We start from the raw sequence: 20,304 nt of genomic DNA, 5'->3' as shown, positions 1-20,304 counted from the left end.
CCAGGGTTACTGCTGTAGGATCAGTGTACAGGACATTTTTAGTGATACAGGGTCAGTGTGCAGAACAGTGTTGACAATACTGTTTCTGCAAGGCTCAGTGTCTCCACAGTGACAAGCCCTGTGTATGCAGTGTCTCTCTGTGTTGTCAGATGAGTTTGTGGTGTCCCCAGTGGAGGGGGAGCTCAGGGTGAGGAGGGATGCAGAGCTGGACCGTGAGAACATCCCTTTCTACAACATCACCATCACAGCACGAGACCTTGGCACACCAGCACGCAGCAGCACAGTAAGTCACAGCGCTCTGGGACTAACGAGGCAAGATACAAAAACGCAGCACAGCAGAGCACAGACAACAGCACGGCTGCTTAACTGAATGTCTGTTTTTCCTGTGAATCCTTTTAGTTTTGTTTTCCTTTCCTATGTATGTAACAAAGGGCAGAGGTCTTATCTTACAAGCTTATAGACTATGAATATAAAAAAAAACATAACGTTCTAAGTTGTTGAAAGGTTGGGGTTTTTTGTTTTTCAAAAGTAATCAAAAGTTCACAATCGGAAGGTGTAGGAGTACAGGACTGTACACAATGGCCTGTCCCAGGGATTCACAAGGATTGTCTCCTACTGTGTTCTCGTTTTCCCTTCTTAGTGAACATCTGCATTTCTTCGCTCTAAAACCCCAGGTCTCCACACAGCTGTGCAGGGTGTGTGGCAGGATGCACTGGAAAATGAGACTCACTCACAGACTGGCCTGCTCATGATGCATTCTTTCAGCTCTTTTTTTACCTTTCCCCCGTCCCATTGTGGGAAACAAAATGGTTCTGAGATATCACAAATCAGTGATGGTATGTTTCTGTGGGGTTTCTGTGAGCTCACTCTTTCCATCTCCGAAGTAGGCCTTCTCTGTGTCTCGTGTTTAAAAGCACCATAGCGGAGTTTCCTTTTCTTATTGTTTTTTCCCCTGCGACTCTAAAAGACACAAGTTTGGGGCTGTATAGTCTGCACAGACGTGCTGTGTGTCAGGAAGCACGGAGAGAGAAACACCCTCTTAAATCACAACATTGCATCATTCTCAGGCCGATACCTTACAAACCCTTCTCACAGTGCTGTTGTCAGGGAGGGATTGATTCCTGAGTAGATTTTCTTACCTTCCAGCCTAATCATACCTGCACTTTAACAACAGTGTATAGTAATACACATGCCTTAAAAGACATAAAACAGATTAGGGCATGTATTTAAGTGTGCCAAAGCATTAACATTTCACATAAAATGTCAAAGTGGCATGTCTTCATATTCTAGTGGGTGGAGAATGCGCTTGCGAGTACAGAGTGCTGAATCAGACACTCCCCCAGTGTGGAAAATTCTCAATCAGGCCTCAGAATCAGACGTGTGGTCCTGGCTCTGGAGTATTTGGTGTCCCCACTTTCTCTCTCTTTCAATATATGGGGTGTCCTCTCTCCTTCCCTCCCCTCTCTCCTCAGGTGGTGGTGAGTGTGCGAGTGCTGGACATCAATGACAATGACCCAGTGCTGCTGAACCTGCCCATGAACAGCAGTGTGAGCGAGGCTGCGCGCATCTCCACCTCTGTAGCTCGGGTTCAAGCCTTTGATGCCGACAGCGGCCGCAATGCCCTGCTCACATTCAACATCACTGCAGGGAACACTGATGGCGCCTTCTACATCAACGACACCGTGAGACCGCTCTCCTTTCTTCCCTCCCTCCCTCTTTCTCACTAGTGTCTCTCCATGTCTAGTCTGCCAGTGGTAACGTTCCCGCTATCTTTCTCTCTCAGACAGGGGTGGTGCTGGTGAACAGGCCGCTGGACCGGGAGAGAGTGTCAGAGTACAGGCTGACCATCACTGTCAAGGACAACCCCGACAACCCCCGCATTGCGCGCAGGGTACGCACACACTCTGTCTGCACCCCACGTTTTGCAGCAAAACATTTTTGTATGAAGAGAAAAAGAGGGCTTTACCAGAACTAGTAACATTTGAAACACCAGCAATTTTCTTTTGATGGCAGTAAAGTATCTGAGCAACTTTAATGTAACCTTTAAAGGCCAGGCTTTAATGTGATTAAGAAAGAAATCAGTGTCTGGACAAAGGAGAAATTGTTCATCCTTCTTGAAGTGTCTTAAAGTTTGTTTTTGGCTCAGATTAGCTCTGTAAAAGGAATAAACAGCACCACAGCAGTCATTCTTTTCGCTCATTCTGTTTCTCTTGTGTAGCGTCCTTATCTCCACAAATGAGGCAGTTTCAGAAGTGCCATTTAAACAACATTGCAATTAACAGGAATTGTTCTACCTTTTGAAATCATGGTGAACCCCAAATCACGATAAAGATTGTATCAGTATATTAACAGCAATCAGTAAGTGGTAATCAGAAAGAGATTTTAGCCTTCTCTTGCCATGCTCAATGCAGACAAAGGACACACACAAATGCACTTACCATATATTCAATATTAAAAGCTACTTCAAATCCAGTCCTTGATAGCCATAGGTTCTTCACATTTTCCTTTCCCTTGAGCTCTTAATTTTGTACTGAAACTAATTAGTCACTTAGCTAAACTCTTCTCTCAGGTCTGAGGCAGGGAATGTTTAAAACCTGCTTGAGGACTGAAGTTAAAGAGCAATGTTCACTCTCTGATATGTCTGTGCAGGATTCTGACGTACTGGTGGTGTCCATCTTGGATGAGAATGATAACCGACCAATATTCACACAATCAAGCTACCGCGGAGAAATTCTGGAGAATTCCCTCCCAGGTACCACAGGCCTCCCCTGTCTCACTGTCTGTCTCTCTTTCTCATTGTCTTCCTGTCTCGTGTCAATCTATCTCTCTATTCATAGCTCCTGCCTGTCTGATTAGTATTTAAATGTCTGTCTGTAACTTTGTCCATCCTTCACTTAGATCTGAATGATAATCTGCAATTGCCACAGTCTCTCTCCATGTGTCTTTCTACTACTATCTCTCTCCTGCTTCCTCTCTGTCATCTCCATGCCCCAGTGAACACTCCCTTCCAATCTCTTCTCCCTCCCTCTCCTTCTCCCCCTCTCAGGCAGTGTGGTGTCGATTCTGAATGGACCAGTCCTGGCAGTGGACAAGGATGTGGGAGTCAATGCTGTTGTGACGTACCGCCTTCTGGGCCAAAGACTGGACCTGTTCACAGTCGACTCCAGCACAGGTCAGGCTGCAACCCTCCTTCTGTCTCACACATGTATGGTGCTGACATACACATTCGTGTGCATGCTGTGTTACGCAATGCTAATAAGATTAAAGGCATTCCCTGTTTTTAATTCTTAGCTCATAAGAACATAAGAAAGGTTGTAAACAAAGGAGGCTATTTGACCAATCTTGCACATTTTCTAGTAGCATAATGTTATTAAGATTCTGTTTCTTACTTAAAGGATCTCACAGTCAAGCTCAATCACATTTCCTGGACTTTGGTTGATAATCTGATACAGATGGGGAGAAGTAGCAAAAACATTTTGCTTAACAAAATTGTAATGTGTTAAATGTAGTGTTTTTGAGATTGTTTTGCTTTAGTTTTTCAGTACGTGACAACCTCAAACCTGCACCAACCTACACACCACTAAAACACAATTATTTTTATTAGGTAAATCAGCACCCTGTTGCATATGAAACTTAATTCTCAGAAACATAAACATATTTTAAATCCTTTTAAACCATGGTTATTCACGTTAGGAGGGAAAATGTGCCAAAAACCCCACAGGCTATTTATTAGACAATTTATATACTACATAACCAAGGGTAGTCCAAAACGGGATTTGTGTCCACAACCTTAATCCAGAACCTTAACCTCTAGAATGAATGTGTCAACAAGTAATCAATGCTATTAGCTGCTGCCAATTCTCTATTCACCTCAGACTTAGTGGAAGCTCTCAAGGTCAAGACGACAGTACAGCCACTCTGCTGACAACTTACAAAGTGGTTTTTGCCATTCATTCACACTGCACAGGATCTTTTACTGCTCATGTGCCACAGTGGCAAAGCATCATATTTATTATTACTAACAAAGATGAGACAAATATCTTACTTTTGACCTTAAATGGCCTAACTCTAATTGTGTTCCTTGGTACTTGTATTGTTGCTGATCTTAAAGAAATCCCCTAAGGTCAAGGACATTTCGGGAGTTTCGATACCCGGATGAAGCTTCTATTTAATTTTCTCTGTTGAGATTTATACCTCTTAGTTTGTCTGAATGTGACATTCCCTTCACACTTGGAATAAGGCGAGGTATTCTATCTCACCTAGAGCAGCAATATTCTGTAGCATGTTGACCAAATCACCACACAGTGTTCCAAGTGAAGTCTAACTTGTGCAGTCCATATTTCTTACACAATTTCCCCTTTTTAGAATTCTAAATAATACATCCAAGCAGTTTCATAGCATTTTTATTGCTTCTCCACATCATCTAGCTGAAGAAAGTTAGTATACGTAATATCTGGGATCTTGCTCATATATTGCATCTTCCTGTTTGATACTGTACTATCCGTTTGACATTTGAAATTAAAGTTCTCACTTCCTGCATGTTTTAACTTGCATTTAAGCCATATTACATTTTATCTTGACAGTCCTAGGTTAGTTTGTCCAGGTCCTCTTTTTTAGCCTGTGCTATTGCTAAACTATTTGCAACACCACAATTTTTGACCTATCTGTGACATTGACATCAGATGTAACCGTAAAGCACTTACAGAACCGTGGAAATGTGTTGTCGATCTTTAGGTGCTGTGATGGTGCGGCAGGGGGCAGTGTTGGACCGCGAAGCCCTGTCGGACCCCCGGCTTGAGCTGATGTTGGTGGGTGAGGATGTGGGGGGGCTGAACACCAGTGTTCCCCTCACAGTCACTGTCCTGGACCAGAACGATAACCCTCCCCAGTTCAGACCCCCAGGCCTGACCGTCCACTTGCCCGAGAACAGCCCAGCTGGTGAGTAAAGGCAGCTGTGGAGAAGGAGAGGGGAAGGGGTCATCATGCAGAATACCAGAATGTGTATTGTATTCTCAGTGTGAATTGTCCACTCACTGTTCTGTCATATTTGTTTTATTGATGCACTTGATATGCAACCTGTGGGAATAGTTATACAGTCTGTTCCCTCGACATTAATCCTTCTTTCTGTCCCCCTCCATTCTTCATTCCTCCTCCTCCTCATTCACGTCCTACTTCTTTCCCTCTCTCTTTCTCATCCTAACCCTTCCTCTGACCCACCTTCCTCTCTCTGCTTCTCCTCCTCTCTGTATCTCCCCCATTCCTTCTGTCCCTCTCCTCATCCTGCAGGGGTGGTGGTCACTCAACTCTCAGCAACTGATCTGGACACAGGAGCTAATGGCTGGCTGTTGTACCGTATCGAGAGTGGGGCTCAGGACCGCTTTGTGATCGACGTGCTCACGGGTGCTGTGCTGGTGGGCAATGCCACGCTAGACCGGGAGGAGCGTAGTTCGTATCGACTGGTGGTCGTGGCTGTGGACCGCGGCACGCCCCCCCTCTCGGGCACTGCCACACTGTCTGTCCTGCTGGATGACGTGAACGACTCGCGCCCACGGTTCCTGATCCCAGTGCAGACTGTCAATGTTAACGAGTCCACACCTCTCGGCGCCGTCATTGCCACAGTGAGAGCAGAAGACCCTGACCTCCAACCCCGGCTGGAGTATTACATCATTGCAGTGGAGGCACGAGACGACAGCAACACCCCTGTCAGTGGCCTGCAGGACACCTTTGGCATTGACTTCCATACTGGTTAGCCCCTGGGAATTTAATGCAGTACTGGAGCATACTAGACAATGGAGCATAGTGGTGCAAAATGCAGTACAGTCAAAGTACAACCTAGAACACTGGAAATAATACAGTAAAAAAAGTACAGTATAGTGGGTGTAGCATGGTATTTTGATTCCATGGTATATGCATGTGATGTGTCTTTCCTGTTTACCGTGTGTTATTAGTGTGCTCCAGTGTGTGACTGGCATGTTGTCTTTCAGGTGCGGTATTTGTAAGAAGCCCTTTGAACCGCGAGCTGGTGGCCAGTTTCGAGATTACCATCTCTGTGCACGACAATGCCAGTGACGTTATTGACCAGTCAGTCAGTATGCCCAATGGTGAGCCACTGCTGACCCTCCCTCTCAATAACTGCATCCTCTGTTTCTAAGTACCCCTTAACGCCAACTCACCCCCATCACAGACTTCAGAAATCCCTTCTTCCTGAGCTCCCCTCTCCATTTTTCTCTGTCTCCTTCTGACTCCCTCCCTCCTCCCTCTCTCCTTTCCCACCCTCACCATTTTGCTCTCAACCATCTTCTCTTTCTTTCTCTGCCTGCAGCAAAGCTCACAGTCAACGTCCTGGATGTCAATGACAATGCACCCCGGTTCAGGCCTTTCGGTGTGTCCAACTTCTCCGAGCAGATCCTGGAGGGAGCCCAGCCCGGCACCACACTGCTGTCTGTCACTGCTGTGGACCCAGACAAAGGCCCCAATGGCCAGGTCACCTACCAGCTTCTGCACCTGCCCCATGGGGGTTACGTGCGTCTCGAGGACCCCTCTGCAGGTCAGGCCACCCACATGCACACTTCACTCTGCTCCTGTACTCTAAGTGATGCTTCTTCTTCAACCTTCCTAAACTCTTATTATAACTTTAACCCTAACCCCAGCCCCTAACCTCACCCACATTCCATCTCTAGATCTAACCCTCTTTTTGGCTTTAACTCTAACATTAACCACTGAAACCACAACATCCGTCTCAAACCCTAACGTTAAAGCTAAGAGTCTAAACATCATGTTCGCCCCCAATCAATTCCTAAACACAACTTCAATCCAATCAAGTCTTAACTTCTAAACTTCAACATGACGTGACTTGACCTTGATCATGACCATAGACAGGATATGATTTTAATGTTAGTTTTCAACTGGGCTGAAATGATCTGACAATGCTAGTGTGACCTACTAAGTGAACCTGTGTGTCCTGCAGGTAAGATCATTGCAAATCGCACCGTGGACTTTGAGCAGGTGCAGTGGCTGAACTTCACAGTGCGGGCTCAGGATCAGGGCGCCCCTCCACGCTTCACTGAGCTGCCCGTCTTCCTGCGCATCATGGACATCAATGACAACAACCCTGTCTTCAGCCAGCCTTCGTATCAGGTACTCTTCTACTTGAACTCTGCTGTCCTTCCTTTGATCTTTTGGCTGAGTCTCAATTCAACCCCTGCAGCCCATTCCCTGTCTCCCCCTTCCTTGCCCTTCCCTAAGACAAACACAATCATCTCTGGAGGCACCACTTCAGTGTGAAGTATCCAGCTCCATCACTAAATGGAACATCAACAGCTAGTGAGCTGGACTAATCTATATCTGGGAAGAAGCTTTCACATACCATTCATTGTATGATTTCTGGATTCATACAAGGTAGTTAAATTTAATTTAAATATACACATTAAACCCTTTCCCTCAGCACTGTCATAGCCTGAACAAAATTCCAAAAAACACAACTTTTTTTCCCAATTTCATTAAAGGGATTTCCTTGTCTTTGGGGAACGAACCTGTTGTGGTTGTTGTTGTACAGTCTGTGAGTGTGGGTATGTGTGCTGAGCCCTCTTGATCTGGGTCTCTGTGTGCCTGTCCACAGAGGCCGGTGTTCGAGGATGTGGCACTGGGGACTGTGATTATACGTGTCAGTGCGACAGACGCTGACTCGGGACTGTTTGCTGTGATCCAGTACGGGCTGGTGGATGGTGAAGGGCGCTTTGGGATCAACCCCTCCACGGTGAGATCACACTGACAATCCTTTTCAACATTCACTATATTCTGTTTATCTAGCAATCTTGTGCTTTTGGCATTGTTTCTGTTGACATTTTGCCTCGTTGCTGTCACTATGCTCTCCAAAGGCTTTGCTAAATTAGGCTATGATCATGCCATGATTGTACATAATGCATGCCTGTAAAGGCTGTGCAGTACTTTCTTGTCTTTGTATTTTAGGGAGATATCTATGTCCTGTCCCCTCTGGACCGGGAGACAAAGGACCATTACACTCTGACCGCAGTAGCCCGGGACAACCCTGGAGGCAGCGCCAACAACCGCCGTGAGAATTCTGTCCAGGTCCGACACCCTGCTGAACACACAAGTGCCATAAACACACAGTCACACACTGACACATATGCAAGAGCCCAAGGAAGGCACATTTCTTGGATCAATTTCAGTGTCAGTTTCAATACCATGACCGGATAGCTTGTTCCAGAAACACAAGATCTTTTCTAAAAGGAAGTGCCTCTTATTTTCATTTCTAAATTCACAAGATATCAATTTTTACTTTCATTCACTGTGAATTAGGAAGTGCAGCACCTTTAATAAAGACCCCTGTGGTCGGTGCTACTACTTGCTAAACCACACTTTGAGGTTTGTGCTCTTATCAGTAATTCGGTTTTGAGCACATTTCCCATTCCTCCTCATACATGCTTTATCTTGTTTATGCAGATTTCCATATAGCAATTGCTGTTTTGTGAGGTATTTCATCAAGAATCTTCTCAGAACCTGAATATACTGCAGATACTCTTGTACTCCTAACAATATTCTCTCAAGTTAACTATTCTTATCCACTGCTAGTATAAAAAAAGTTATTTAAAGAAGGCATATTTCCATATAGATCATTTTCTAATGTTTTCCTACCCTTTCATGTAATAGAAATAAAGATGATGTGCCCATTGTTTGTATTTAAATGGTTTAGCATTGTCCTCCTTTTTTGTGAATAGGTTGTAAATGAGAATCCTAAGCTTTTAGGCTACCCTAAATAAGAACTTTATAGAATGAGTACCCATTTGGCACATTACACACAAAAGGGCTGCAGAACAGCAAAATTAAAGAAGATGAAACCTTCATATCACACTTTATTATCTGAAGTCTTGAGGTTAGGAACATGAGGGTACTGTTGCCATTTATACGAGCCAGATACCAGCTTATAGCGTGGATCTTCCAGTAGCACTGGATGAAATAGTGATCCAAGGACCTGGTGTTCCTTAATTTCACTGTCCTGCAGCCCAACTGTCTGCGATTTTCTAAATGTTTAACAAACTGCTAGGTGAATACGCATTCAGTTAAGTTAGAGTTCTTAAGGTTAGGCCTACATGCTTAAGGTTATCACTAATAGGGTCTTACATTTACAAAATTCCAACCTGCAGGTAGGATCTTTGTCACTATTGTGTGAGTTTAGCACAAAGGCACTCGGAGAAGTGTAATATTTTGGGTCTCACCCCAGGATGTGTGTGTTGCAGGTGCTGGTCACGGTGCTAGACGTGAATGATTTCCGTCCACGTTTTGCAGAGCGTGTGTATAGTACCAGCGTGTTCGAGAACGAGCCAGGAGGCACCTCCATCATCACTATGTCTGCCACTGACCTTGATGAGGGAGAGAATGGCATGTTGATCTACACGCTTCAAGGACCTGGAGCAGGTATCTACCAATCTGTCTGTCAGCCACCTTAGCTGTGCCCCTGCCAATCTACATATCTGTGTGTCTGCCTGTTATTCCAGTGTCATGGGCAACCTGTACCTCAGGATTGCAGCAACCTTAGTGCTGTAGTTTACTGCTTCACTGTGGCACAAATATATATTATTGAAGCTGAATTGCTTTGCAGTTTGGTCCAGGTGCCTGTTACTCAATATCCTATTTATGCAGAGGCGTTCTCTATGGAGCTGGATTCTGGACTGGTACGCTCCAAGCGGCTACTCCAGTCCTTTGAGAGGTTCAACTTGACTGTGGTAGCCACAGACCGTGGCCGCCCACCACTCTGGGGTACAACTGCATTGCGCATATCCGTCATTGACGTCAATGACAACCGCCCTGTCTTCGTCCGGCCACCCAATGGGACCATCATGCACATCCTGGAGGTGAGAACACCCCCCCTTCTGTGTCTTTGTGTGTGTGAGACTGTCTCACTGCCTGACTGAGGCAGCTCTCTGCCTGTGTGTTTCTGTGACCCACCAGGAACAGCCTCCAGGGTTGGTAGTGTATGAGGTGTTTGCAACAGACAGTGATGAGGGCGTGAACGGAGAGGTACGCTACAGCTTCCTGCAGACAGGTGCAGGGAATCGAGACTGGGAGAACTTCCACATAGATGCAGAGACAGGGGTCATCACTACTGCAGTCAGACTGGACCGAGAGAAACAAGCCCTGCATAGCGTAAGTTCACGGCTCTGCCTGTCTTCCAGCCTCTTTGTTTCCTTATCTATCTGTGTCTTCTTGTCTGTCTCTGTACATCATCTTTTCTGCCTGGTGACATGCCTCCACATACAAAAAAAATCAACTCAATTTAAATTTGCAAAGGTATGAGCTGTAAAAAAGTGAATTTTGTTTGAGACACAGTTTGACTTCCTGCATAGATATTAGGTGAATACAGTAGTTCAATGTCTCTGTCACTTGGTTACTGGGGTTTCAGTCTTCTTTCCATAATAAATTCCAGTGTCACTGTGTGATTAACGACAAGTCCAAGTAAGTCACAGAATATCTGTGGGTGTCAGTTTCTCAGTGTCATACTCAGTGTCTGTTTTTCTCCAGCTTATTGTCGTGGCCTATGACCTGGGCCAACCAGTACCATACGAGACCACACAGCCCTTGCAGGTGGCGCTATCTGACATCGATGACAATGAACCAGTCTTCCTCAAGCCGCCGGTAAGACAGCATCTTAAGCCCAGCATAACAATTACCCTTACCTAATAATATGCAGCTTACAGAGTGGTGCAGAACAACTCACAGTTTATCATTGATTCTTGAGTGGTCAGTAGATTATTCTAACAGTGTCTGTGTCTTCCTGCCAGAGGGGCAGCTTGCCATATCAGTCACTGTGGGTGCCAGAGCACTCTCTTCCTGGCACGGTGGTGGGGAACGTCACAGGTGCGGTGGATGCTGACGAGGGTTCAAATGCTGTGGTCTACTACTTCATTGCAGGTCAGTAATAGAGAGAAAGAGGAAGAGGGTAGAAGGCAGGAGGGATCAACAAGAAAAGCATGATGGGAAGTTGAGGGACAAAGGATCAAAGGTTGATGGACAGAGAGGGAGAGCAGAAAAGAGTGTTAATGGGTAATGCACTTAACATTGGCTTCAGCACTAATTAATTACACATATTAAAGAAAGGAAAAGAGAGAGAGATTGAGGAGGAAAGGGATGGACAAACAGGAAAGGAGAAGATAGCCCAAAGAAGGAGCAAGAAGTAAAGAGGGGTTAACAGCAGAAATACATTAATGAAGTGAATCAAGTAGTGTGTGGCTATGCCAACAGTTCTTGTTCTATCTAACAGGGGGCAACAATAAAGGTATATTTCAGCTGAGCCCAGAGGGAGTACTGCGTGTGACTCAGGATCTAGACCGTGAGGAGACACCTGTGTACCCCATCATTGTCAAGGCCTCCAGCAACCGAAACTGGATGCCTTCCCAGGGTCAGAGGTCATCCCGTGCACGTGCTCTCAACCCCAACCTTGACCCCACACTGCAGGAGGTCAGAGTTTACCTAGAAGACATCAATGACCAGCCTCCCCGCTTTACCAAGCCAGAGTATACTGCAGGTAAAGAGGATAGCTCACTGTGCAGTGTCTCTGTGTCTATATTAACTTATCTTGAGTGTCTTGTATAGACAAACATAATGAGACAAAATACAATTAAAAATATATCGTTTTCTGCTTCATAAGCAGAAAACTTTCAATGACCCAGATTGTTTTGCACATTGTGTCTCTGTGACTTACTTTTTCTTGGTCTCTTCTTCTGTCTCAGTATGAGTCTGCCAGCTATTTGTCATATTATGTTCTCAGTATCTCTCCCTACTGTATACTGTATGCTCATGTCACTTTGTGGAAGGATCTGTTATGGGGTTACTGTGTCTGTCTTATAGGTGTGGCAGCTGACGCGAAAGTGGGTTCTGACCTTATCCGGGTGCAGGCAGTGGACAATGACATTGGGAATAATAGCTTGGTGCTGTACCACATCCTGTCCATCCGCTACGTCAAACTGCAGTCCAACGACTCCCATGATGTTGGCAATGTCTTTATTATTGGTGAGTGGATGTTCTATCTACTGTATGTCAGTCTAACTATCCTCCACCTGCACTTTCTGCTCCTCTTGGCCTCCCTACTATTCTTCAATCTCCTCCTGCATCTCCACTTTTTTGCTCTTTCCTCCTCTTTTCTGTCCTCCATGGATTTCAAGAGGTTCTGCTTTGATTGCTAATAGCACAAGCTTACTTTATGGAGAATGAGCAGATGTCAGAAAATAGTTTCCCCTTGTGCAGGATTTCCTTCCCTAAGTCTCTCTGTCTCACTGCTGCTCTCTGCCTCTCTCAGGTGAGACAGATGGTATCATTCGGACGTTTGACCTGTTTACGGCATACAGTCCTGGGTATTTTGTGGTGGACGTTCTGGCCAGTGACCTGGCAGGCCACACTGACATCGCCACTATTGGTATCTACATCCTGAGGGATGACCAGCGCGTCAAGATTGTCATCAATGAGATTCCAGACCACGTGCGGCAGTTCCAGGAGGAATTTGTCAGCCTGCTGTCCAACATTACCGGGGCTATTGTCAATACGGATGATGTGCAGGTCTGTGTACAAGCAGTCTCACTGACTTCTCTCTTGCTGATTTCACACCCGCATTCTCACTCTTCAACATATTTCCTTTCTTTCTCATTATCTATCATCACTCAGGTTACAGACTACACTGTTGACTTACAAATTGTTCTGTCTCCAATCGTCAAATAGCCTGGGGTTTAATATTGTCTATCTCTATCCAAGGAGTGAATGAAACAATGATTCAATTACCTTCTCTTTTTTTTACTCCCATACTTCCCCTATCTCCCTCTTCCTCTCCTCCTCCTTCTCTGTCTCCCTTTCTCTGCAGTTCCATGTGGATAAGAAGGGCCGTGTGAACTTTGCACAGACTGATGTTCTTATCCATGTTGTTAACAAACAGACCAACCGGATCCTTGATGTGGAGAGGTGAGAGGTCACTGTTCTCTTGTACAATTTTTCCTTGGCTGAAATAGATACATGTAATCACATACAGTAACAAGAACACCTTTGAAAGGCAGCCCTTAATCTCAGGGGGTCTGCTGATCTTATCGTCTTGGCTGGTTTGGCTCCTTCCCTCATCCCAACCACTTCTGCTGATTGTCAGGGTGATCCAGATGATTGATGAGAACAAGGAGCAGCTGCGAAATCTGTTCCGGAATTACAACGTGCTGGACGTGCAGCCCGCTGTGACTGGCAGGGCACCTGATGACCTCACCACTCTGCAGGTGACCCAGAGTGTCTATGGAGCTTTGTGTATATTGTCAGGACTCAGTGAAACCTTTGTGAAATATGTTATTGCAAAAGCAAAAGGAAGGTTACAAGCAAGAAGAGGCCAATCTTGCCTGTTTGCTTGCCAGTTGCTAATTGATCTGGGGATCTCGTCATGAGAAAGCAGGTTATCGACTTCAATAACGTGGCTAGGTAGCATCTCACAACTCACACAAAATTCTTCCTGTTCTCAGTTGTGAATGCACTTCCTCTTGGTTTCAATTTGCCTCCTTTGGTTGGCTGTTGATACAGGAATTAAGTGTAGGAGACAATGCTGCACTCCTGCACTGGTTTTACTATACATTTTATGCTGTGTTGCTGTGCTTTCACAATAGTTAGCTCTGTGGTTTATCATGGGTACATTCTGCACTGTTCAAAATAACTTGTAGTGTTCCAAAAAAGAATGAAAGAATGGTGAAAACAGGAGCACAGAATAGTGTATGAATGTGTAGTACATTAATGTAAAATGTAGAAGGTATTGAATTCTGTGCAGGTAGTAAATTCAGGTAAAGAGTTGAAAGTCCTCTTAAGACTAGTAATAATATTGGCATGTATATGAAACTATTAAGTTTCTGCATGTGGTCTTGATGGTGTTAAGTTATCTGACACAATCTTCAGCTTTTTTCCCTCAGAGATGCCGATTTTTAATCTGTTATTGCTCCGGGGCTGGAGGTTCCAGGGGCTGACCTGTGATCAGCCAGGGCAAGAGCATCACTGTTTGTTCCCTTTTGACAGATGGCCATCATCATCCTGGCTGTGCTGCTCTTCCTGGCTGCCATGCTGTTCATCTTCATGAACTGGTACTACAGGACTGTGTAAGTCATAGCTAATTGTATTACAGGTGCTAGTGCATAGTGTGCTGAACTGAACATATTACAGCAAATGTTGCACAGGGCTGCATAATCTGAAACATCCAGCTACCCCTATTACTCCTACCCTTTTATTTTCTCCTTTGTCAAAAGAATTGCAATAAAAAAAGCATGGCAGAAAAAAAGGCTGTGTTTTACAAAGACACTACCACACTGTAGAACCTGCAAATGTTTTTTGGGGTAGCAATGGTTCTTATCATATTCAATCACTAGATGTCGATTAAAATACTGATTGCGTAATTATAGCTATATTACTTTTGGACTATTCCAGTAGCTTAGTTGCTCAACATCCATAAAGGGAAGTACATTCAGCTCCTATTGAACAGCATGACCTTTAATCACAGTGTGTGTTTTTGATTTTATTTCTTCTTTGCAGCAGAAACACGCAAACGCAGTGCTATGCAATGCTTAGTTAAGCAACCTAACCATAATGTATCTGTGTCTTACTCTGCAGACACAAGAGAAAGCTGAAGGCCATAGTAGCAGGATCGACAGGTAGGTGAAGAGTGACAGTCCCTGTTAGAGCTGTGAAGCTCTGATCCGGAAACAAGCACAGTTGACTTACTGCCAAGTATGAAGATGAATCAGAACATCAGAGTGTAGTTTGTCATGACAGCATCTGAGTTTCAGTGTCAAAGCAAATACTCACTGACTCCCACTCCGTTTCTCCACCACCTTTCTTCTGCCGCCTCTCACCTCCTTCCACGTCTTCTCACTTCCTCTGCCCTGTCCCCTCCTCCTCTCCTACCACCTCCCCCACCTCTCACCTCCTCTCCCCCTCTCGGCATGTCTCCACTACCTTCCCCTCCCTTTTTTTTTTTGCTCTCCCCTGTTTTTTACCATTCCTTCTGCTCCTTTCCTCTTCTCCTCTGTCCTCTCCTTTCTTTTTGTCCCCAGGTAACCAGGGCTTCATGGACATCCTGGACATGCCCAACACCAACAAGTACTCCTTTGAAGGGTAGGTTAGCACTCTTAAGGTGACAGCAACTGTGAGGCAGCCCAGACAGTTTTTCACTAACATAGAAGTCAAAACTGACTCACAAGACTGGGCAGATGCACCTGATTTTTAAACGACTGCGCTGCGGGGACAGTGTGTGTTTGAAGCTATGTGTTCTGGTGGGATAAGCACATGTGAGATGGTGTTGTTTTGTGTCAGGGCGAACCCAGTGTGGCTGGACCCGTTTTGCCGAAATCTGGAGCTGGCAGCGCAGGCAGAGCACCAGGACGACCTGCCTGAGAACCTGAGTGACATCACTGACCTTTGGAACAGCCCTGCCAGGACACACGTGAGATGCTTTGTTCTCCTGTTCTGGCGGCACAGTTTACCAAGTTGTCATTCTTTTCCCACACGTCACTATCAGGATACAAGGCAGAAACTCTGGGTCACGAAGAGTGTTTCTATCTTGAAATCATGACTGTATCAGCTTGGTAACTGGGTTTTACTCACAAGGTGAAGAATTCCATCACCCCCTGGGGCTGCAATTGACAAGCAGCTTATTGCCCCACAGGAGAACATAAATACCGAGCCAATTACACTACAGGGGGGACTTCAGCCAGGCCAGACTGTGAATGCGTGGCAATGGATTTAGCACCCCTCCTCTTTCAATTTCTAGGATGATATGTGTTTAATTGCCTCTCTCACTTGTATTTGTCCCTAACCCACTCCAGGGGACATTTGGCCGAGAGCCACAGGCCTCCAAGCCTGAAGATGACCGCTACCTGCGAGCTGCCATCCAGGAGTACGACAACATTGCCAAGCTGGGCCAGATCATGAGAGAGGGGCCCATCAAGGTGAGCATACCTGCTGCGGCAAGCCTGGCAAAAGCTACTCTTTTAAAATAATAATAAAGTCTATTGATTATTATTTGGAAAGTCTTGGTATAGTTGTTTGCTCTATTGCCTGGAATGGTTAAAAATGAAACAAGAGTGACTTGTGAGCCATTTCTAACATAGCATTTTAAAAAATATGTATTTTTGAGTTGACGAGAATATCACCCTGAAGCACGTAAGCAGCAAGTGTGGCTGCAGGCTGGCAGTTGGCTGAGGCTTACCAGTGTCGTGCAGTGTCCAGTCTGTGCAGCTCTCTGGGCCACTGTGACAGCAGTGCCAGCCTGTTTGTCTCTCAGTGTTAATGTGCTGGCTGTCCTGCCAGGGCTCTCTGCTGAAAGTGGTTCTGGACGACTATCTGAGGCTGAAAAAGCTGTTTGCAGCACGACTAGTCACCAAATCCACCAGCAACGGAGACCAGTCTTCTGTCACTGAGGTGGGAGAAGAGTAATTCAGCCTCCCTATAGAGTGATGTCAATTTGTAATAACTCTGCACTGTCTCACTCTCTGGACTTCCTTACAGAGAACTGTACTGTCTCACTCTCTGGACTCCCTTACAGAGAGCTGCACTGTCTCACTCTCTGGACTCCCTTACAGAGAACTGCCTGTCGCACTCTCTGGATTCCCATACAGAGAGCTGCACCGTCTCACTCTCTGCACTCCGTAACAGAGAACTGCCCTGTCTCACTCTCTGGACTCCCTTACCGAGAACACTGTCTCACTCTCTGAACTCCATAACAGAAAACTGCACTGTCTCACCCTCTGGACTCCCTTACAAAGAACAACCCTGTCTCAGTCTCTGGACTCCCTTACAGAGAACTGCCCTGTCTCACTCTCTGGACTCCCTTACAGAAGGCTGTCTCACTTACTCTCTTAGGTGCCTTACTCTCTACACTCTCTACTTGTTTTCAGAGTGTTGAACTCACTTAGTACTCTCTAGGCAGAGATACTTCTTCAGGTTAGCACATGAAAAAAATCAACTTGAGATTCAAATTCACAAACCCTTTCTTGAGAACAGTGATAATACTCATTCTGGTTAGTCCATCTTAGATCATCCACTTTACTTCAAAATTTTGTCAGGGTAGTTGCATGTGGGCAGGATTAGTTGAGCTCTATTACATATACTTATAAGGGAGAAGTAGTTCAGGTGGGTAGCTGCGTCAGCATGTGTAGTCTGCAAAGGAACAAGTAATAGGTTTATTCCATACTGAAAAGAGAAGAGAGAAAACACAACGTTTCGGTTGTGATGCCTTCTTCAGCTGTGAGGCTTCACAGCTGAAGCGTTTTCTCTCTTCTCTTTTCAGCATGGAATAAACCTATTGTTCCTTACAAGGGAGTGCACAAAGAGAAATACTGTGCAGAGTAGAATTTGCTCCATTTCCATAGTGCATTGCGTGACAGATTCATGACATATATGTCAATTATATTGTATTGTTGTAATGCATTAGAAAAGAGTTTCCTCCAAGATCTGACATCGCCAGGAGGTCTGGCTGTTATACATTGTACTGCCTCTATAGCAGCAATATACTTCTTGTAGTGATAAAAGTTAATCACCTTATTTCAATAAGGTTTAACTAATGCACAGTATAATTTTAACATAAACATATAAATTAATAGGATATTGCTTCCATTTCATGACAGTATTATTCGCATCAGTCTGCAGACAGCACTCAGTGCAGTACTATTGCTGCACCTACCCCTGCTGGTAAGATTGATAACAAGAACATTAGTGCCCTCCTGTGGCCAATGAGACATATGACACTTAGTGGTGTAGAAGGTAATTAGTTTCAATTATAAGAGTAGAAAACTGTTTCAGAAATGGGCTATCTATTAGGGCATCTATGTTATAATACAAAATCTGCTACTTTACAGTAAAAGAGCATAGTACTGTTTCTATTTCTGTGGCTATTTTCTCAATCGCTGTACGTGTACAATACCTGTTAAACTCTCTCCTGTGTTCTTTCTATACCAAGATCCACAGTGCGTAGTCTAATGGCCTATTCTTCCATTCTCTCTTTCATTTCCTTGCCCCGGTTACTTCCTGCTTTCAGCTGATCCAGAGTGACCTGGATGATGATGATGAGGACCAGGGGTCAGGAGGCCGCGGGACCCTCCGTTTCAAGCACAAGCACCCAGTGGAGCTGCGTGGGCCAGAGGGCATCCATGCTGTGCACGGGAGCACAGGCACTCTGCTGACCTCTGACCTCAACAGCTTGCCTGAGGATGACCAGCGTGCCCTGGGCCGCTCCTTGGAAGCCCTGCATGGCGAGGCGGGCCCCTATAGTGACCGCAACGCACGTACCGAGTCCGCCAAGTCCACGCCACTGCACAAGAACAGAGAGACCATCATGGAAAGCCCACTGGAGATCACAGAGCTATGACTAGCCGAGGCCTCGCTGGTTTGAGTGCCACAGCCCCCCTACTGCCCTCTCTCCTCTTTTCTTACCCCCGAGTCTCTTCCCTGGGGTATGGGGGAAGAGTAGTAGCCTCCACAGAAGGTATTAACAAGAGAGAGGGGCAGTGAGGGGGACACTGTGGCGTGTGTGCGGTCCGAAGTTACACAGTTCAAGGTTGGCACGGTTCACAAACTGCCCTTTCCTTCCTCAGCGCTGTGCATTTCATCAGTCAAAGACCTGTGGGAACAGACCTCCTGACTGAAGTAGAAGCTGTTTTCAGAAAGCAGCACGATGAGATTCTGAGAGCAACAAACTACCGAGCTCTTGCTCTGCAACCATGTCTCCTGGAGGCTCTAGCTGTCACTCGAAGCAAGCAGCTGGCTCAATGAATGGGTCCTGACATCACCAGGTTCCTTCCAGGCCGATCACTATGGACTGTATATGTTCCAGTTTTTCATGGTCCAACCTTCACCATCTCCAGCACAAATCCATTGAGAGCACACCAAATGAGAGAAGGTTTAATAGAGAGACCTGGTCCAAGTCAACATGAACTGTGGCAGGGTTTCAGTCCCATTGGCTGGAAAACCTTAAAGATCGCTTTCAGAATCACTATCCCTAGATGTGGGTCAATCCATACAATATGTGGAAAGCACTTCCTAGTCCTTTTATGGAGGCCAATGCTCCACAATCTGTGAAAGTGGCTTCTGACCCCGTGTGGAGGAAAATGAGAAGTCCCGACAGAAACTTTCATGTAAAAAATGAACATTAAGCTACCAGGCTTGTTCCTCAGACACAATTGCACCATTGGCTCTCAAGGAGAAAAGGGAAGGACTGGGGCAAAAGGAAGACATTAGAAGTCCACTTGAACACAAGTGAACCAGGTTGAAGTGCTTCTGACCGCACACACAATCAAACCAGCAGCAGGCCACAACTACAGTTGTGTTTTGTTCAATTTAAGACTCTGAAAATTGAATATGGACAGAAAGGTATTCATGGCCTTTCCACATCACTGTGAGGGGGGAACCCACACCACTCTCCCCTTCTCAAGCTTAGGGCAACAGATCTGTGGTCATGGGGTCATATGGACTGTTACAATGACCCTGCCTCTGACCAAATCAGAAGTACTCCTCCCATCCAAACAGGCTCAGGCCAGAATGCAGTTTTTTTTTTGTTTAGAAAATTAAGTGATCTTTGGTGAAATGGTGAATCTGATCATTAAATCTCCTCAGAAGACATATGAGACATAAGAGTTCCACAGAGGTTTGGCATACATCTAGATATTAAAGACTCCCTAACACTTGTGACCAGACAGGCCACAGCTTATATAAAAGCTGTTTCAAGAAACAGCTGGATGAGATCCTGGGATCATTCAGCTATTATTAACTACCAAATGGGCTAGATGGGCTGAATAGCCTCCTTGTTTTTAACTGTTCTTAAGTTCTAATAATGGGGCTGAGCTGGGAGATGCAGTCCTGGCATTGGGATAACTCAGCGTGGGGCAATTTAAACATACTGACTGCTGCCTGCATCAGTGGACAGTCTCTGCTCAACTCCAAGACTCTAACAAAAGAGGGAGTTGTCCATAGAATGAGCACTGCCACTACCTGAGGACATCTTTTCCTAGTTATGTTTCAATATTTTTTGATGAAATGCTGATTTACCAAAAGTGAGTGCAAGTGGATGAACAAGACTGTCTTTTTTTTTTTTGGTGTGTGTGCCGTTTTCATTTTGTATTTTTTGTATGTTTTTTTATGGCTATGGGGTATTTGTTGAATGGTCTGTAATAAAAGAAATATGCAATGGCCATCTCTCCTTTGCATAATGGATCAAGAATAGCCAAGAGAAAATACAGTACACTTCACTTGTGGATGCCATGCTAAATTGAACTAGGGGTTCAGGATATT

At 45.2% G+C, this 20,304-nt stretch overlaps 1 protein-coding gene across 1 annotated transcript in view; it reads left to right on the top strand.

The window, feature by feature from the left end:
• The window catches only part of cdh23 (cadherin related 23), a 194,283-nt gene extending 175,843 nt beyond the window's left edge, over positions 1 to 18,440 (top strand). The window contains exons 39-67 of the mRNA XM_088916036.1: positions 150 to 283; positions 1,473 to 1,682; positions 1,784 to 1,891; positions 2,650 to 2,752; positions 3,047 to 3,172; positions 4,735 to 4,938; positions 5,287 to 5,745; positions 5,985 to 6,101; positions 6,323 to 6,547; positions 6,968 to 7,137; positions 7,619 to 7,756; positions 7,969 to 8,088; positions 9,258 to 9,435; positions 9,661 to 9,872; positions 9,970 to 10,164; positions 10,540 to 10,653; positions 10,800 to 10,929; positions 11,279 to 11,542; positions 11,866 to 12,027; positions 12,314 to 12,570; positions 12,869 to 12,966; positions 13,145 to 13,265; positions 14,044 to 14,123; positions 14,632 to 14,672; positions 15,075 to 15,135; positions 15,334 to 15,463; positions 15,846 to 15,968; positions 16,330 to 16,440; positions 18,056 to 18,440. Of these exons, the coding sequence (XP_088772162.1) occupies positions 150 to 283; positions 1,473 to 1,682; positions 1,784 to 1,891; positions 2,650 to 2,752; positions 3,047 to 3,172; positions 4,735 to 4,938; positions 5,287 to 5,745; positions 5,985 to 6,101; positions 6,323 to 6,547; positions 6,968 to 7,137; positions 7,619 to 7,756; positions 7,969 to 8,088; positions 9,258 to 9,435; positions 9,661 to 9,872; positions 9,970 to 10,164; positions 10,540 to 10,653; positions 10,800 to 10,929; positions 11,279 to 11,542; positions 11,866 to 12,027; positions 12,314 to 12,570; positions 12,869 to 12,966; positions 13,145 to 13,265; positions 14,044 to 14,123; positions 14,632 to 14,672; positions 15,075 to 15,135; positions 15,334 to 15,463; positions 15,846 to 15,968; positions 16,330 to 16,440; positions 18,056 to 18,385 (4,721 nt within the window). The 3' untranslated portion in view covers positions 18,386 to 18,440. The remainder of the gene's footprint in view (positions 1 to 149; positions 284 to 1,472; positions 1,683 to 1,783; positions 1,892 to 2,649; positions 2,753 to 3,046; positions 3,173 to 4,734; positions 4,939 to 5,286; positions 5,746 to 5,984; positions 6,102 to 6,322; positions 6,548 to 6,967; positions 7,138 to 7,618; positions 7,757 to 7,968; positions 8,089 to 9,257; positions 9,436 to 9,660; positions 9,873 to 9,969; positions 10,165 to 10,539; positions 10,654 to 10,799; positions 10,930 to 11,278; positions 11,543 to 11,865; positions 12,028 to 12,313; positions 12,571 to 12,868; positions 12,967 to 13,144; positions 13,266 to 14,043; positions 14,124 to 14,631; positions 14,673 to 15,074; positions 15,136 to 15,333; positions 15,464 to 15,845; positions 15,969 to 16,329; positions 16,441 to 18,055) is intronic.
• Positions 18,441 to 20,304: the final 1,864 nt, after the last annotated feature.

The sequence above is a fragment of the Atractosteus spatula genome, chromosome 5 (genome assembly GCF_055471065.1).
Source record: "Atractosteus spatula isolate fAtrSpa1 chromosome 5, fAtrSpa1.hap1, whole genome shotgun sequence".
Taxonomy (NCBI): Eukaryota; Metazoa; Chordata; class Actinopteri; order Semionotiformes; family Lepisosteidae; genus Atractosteus; species Atractosteus spatula.
Note: the sequence above shows the minus strand (reverse complement) of the source record. Positions and strands in the feature narration are given on the sequence as shown.